General features: G+C 45.0%; 1 protein-coding gene across 8 annotated transcripts in view; it reads left to right on the forward strand.

The window, feature by feature from the left end:
- The window catches only part of inpp4b (inositol polyphosphate-4-phosphatase type II B), a 119,857-nt gene that overhangs the window by 76,417 nt on the left and 40,940 nt on the right, over positions 1-2,500 (forward strand). For all 8 annotated transcript variants that reach the window (XM_035531634.1, XM_035531633.1, XM_035531635.1 and 5 more), the window contains one exon: positions 994-1,063. In XM_035531634.1, the coding sequence (XP_035387527.1) occupies positions 994-1,063 (70 nt within the window). The remainder of the gene's footprint in view (positions 1-993; positions 1,064-2,500) is intronic.

The following is a 2,500-nucleotide window of genomic DNA, read 5'->3' on the forward strand; positions in this document are numbered from 1 at the left end:
CACAGACAGACAGATCATCCTAATTCTGTTGGAATTACAAACCCGTATACCTCAGTATTCAGGAAATGTCCCTCAGCCATATTTATGCATAACAGTGTTTTTAGTGTTTTTAAACATATAGTTTATGTTTTACTGTGTCCAAAACCTATACAGTTCTGACCTGGAATGGTGTGAGTCTGCTGTTTGGGCCGAATTTGGGTCATGGATCCTTGACACTAGAAGCCTGACACCAGTGTCAGTTCTGCTCCATCACACACTCTGCCACTGATTAAACATCACTGGGGTTTTTGGTCTTGTTGTGTTTGGATTTCCCCTTTGGACCAACACAATGGGCAGAAGTGTCTGGACACTGTTGGGTGCAGATCTGAGGTCAGCGCGTGATGTGATGTGGAGTGTGAAATGAAGCACAAACATGGAAGCTCTTACCCAAAGTGACAGAGCTCAAGCAGCCGGCGCCTGAGCAGAGACGGACAGCTCATCCTGCGCAGGACGAGAGAGCCTCGCTGTTTCTGCACCGCCAGAGACTGCAGAGCTGGAAGACGCCCCCAGAGACAGAAAGACAGGGAGAGAGCAGGTGTTGTCTCCAAGAGTGGGTGTGGAGGAGTTCATTCCTACCCCGACCCCGTGAGTCGCAGCGCCCTCAGTGTCAGAGGGATGGGAGCCCCCACAAGTCCCACTCCAAAACATGCCGCTTGCTTTCTAGACTTTTGAGCAGTAGCCGGTTATTTCTGAGCGTAGGAGCACTCACAGTGGCGCCGCAACAGACACACACGCATTTACACAGCACCGACAAAATGGCAGAAACTTGTTGAGTGCACGTGCACATCTGTGACTCCGTTCTGACTTCAGCTGCTGTCAGATTAGTTTTGAGTGTGATTTCATGCATGTTTTATCTAAAACTCTGAGTTCAGATCAGTTTTTTATTTGAGTTGTGGCTGCACAGAAGGTAACTCATTGGCCTGCATTTGCTGTTTTGTTTTTTTTTACCCACAGTGCACTCTGGTGTGTGAGTCATCTCACGGGACCACAAACGACAAGGACAGCGAGCCACTGTTGAATGAAGGTAAGCGATGGTTTTAGTTTGTTATTTATATTCATATGTATTTACGCAAGTGTATATGAAGTGAATACATTATGAATATATATAAAGTTTACAGAATAACAAAAGCATCTTTGTGCAGCTGTTATTCTTTGGCTGTAGTACTGCACAGATCTGGGCTCTGGTTCCCACCACACCAACACATCCAGTTCTCTTCCTCACGAGTTTGAGTATCAGCTGATGAGAAGCAGGAGTGTGAGAGCAGAGCAAAGCCTGATCCCCACACCACTGGGGCTATTCAGGACTGTAGCGGGACAGTCCCGCACAAGACAGCGCTCCGGCCAGCACTGCAGCAGGACAGCCTCAGGACAGTCCCGCCCCAGGTTCTTCCAAGACGTACTGTGTGTCATGTTTCCAGCAGGAACGAGGCAAGAGGCAGAACGCACATGCAGGAGGCGGTTTATTAAACGAGGGAAACAAACATGGAGGGCAACACTGAGGGTAAAATAACACACGAGCAGCGTAAACGGAAAAGAATTTACATTTACGGCATTTAGCAGACGCTCTTATCCAGATCGACTTAATTTACCCGTTTTGCTTTGTCATTTATCCATAGAATACATCCTAGTACAGTAGGTTAGAAAAACATACCAATGAACTAGAATACTGTAGAATACAAGCATGAATGCTGATACCTAGAAGTACAAATACATAAGGTCTATCTTAAACAATGATAAGTGCTATAAACATTAAGTGCTAGAGTTTGTTAAACAACATAAACAAAACCCTACAATAAGTAATAAATTATTCAGTCAATATGGGAGCAGTGTCAGTGTGCTTGAAATAATCCGCAAATAAATGGGTCTTCAGTCTGCGTTTGAAGACTGCAAGGGACTCTGCTGTCCAGACAGCAAGTGGGAGTTCATTCCACCATCTTGGAGCCAGGACAGAAAACGGTCTCTTGCCGTCCAAGCAATGAAAATCAATGATGCCGACAGTACTGAGAGCATCATATAAACAAGACTTACCAAAATAACCAACAAACTAGGAGACAAAACCCAGGGCTAAAATAACCAGAACAATCAAGGATTAATCAGATGCAGGTGAACATAACAGCACAACCAATACACGGACTGGAGCCGAGGAACAGACGAGGGGCGGAGAAAACGAAACCACGGAACGGAACAGGAAGTGAAGGAAAACAAAGTCTCGACAGGATCATAAAACAGGGACGCGAGGAGGTGGCCAGTCGTTACACCATGGTGTTTTCACTTCAGTCTCACACACAGCTTTGAAGTGATCATTTAACAAACCGCCTAAAACTGCATGTCATCCTCATTTACACTCTAGAGTCGGATAATACTGAGCTGAAATCAGCTTCATGAAGAACTTGATGATTAGGCTTGGTGAGGTTATTCATGTGTAATTTGTAGACATTTCAGATATTAAATTTAAAATTGT

This window comes from Electrophorus electricus, chromosome 11 (genome assembly GCF_013358815.1).
Source record: "Electrophorus electricus isolate fEleEle1 chromosome 11, fEleEle1.pri, whole genome shotgun sequence".
Classification (NCBI taxonomy): domain Eukaryota; kingdom Metazoa; phylum Chordata; class Actinopteri; order Gymnotiformes; family Gymnotidae; genus Electrophorus; species Electrophorus electricus.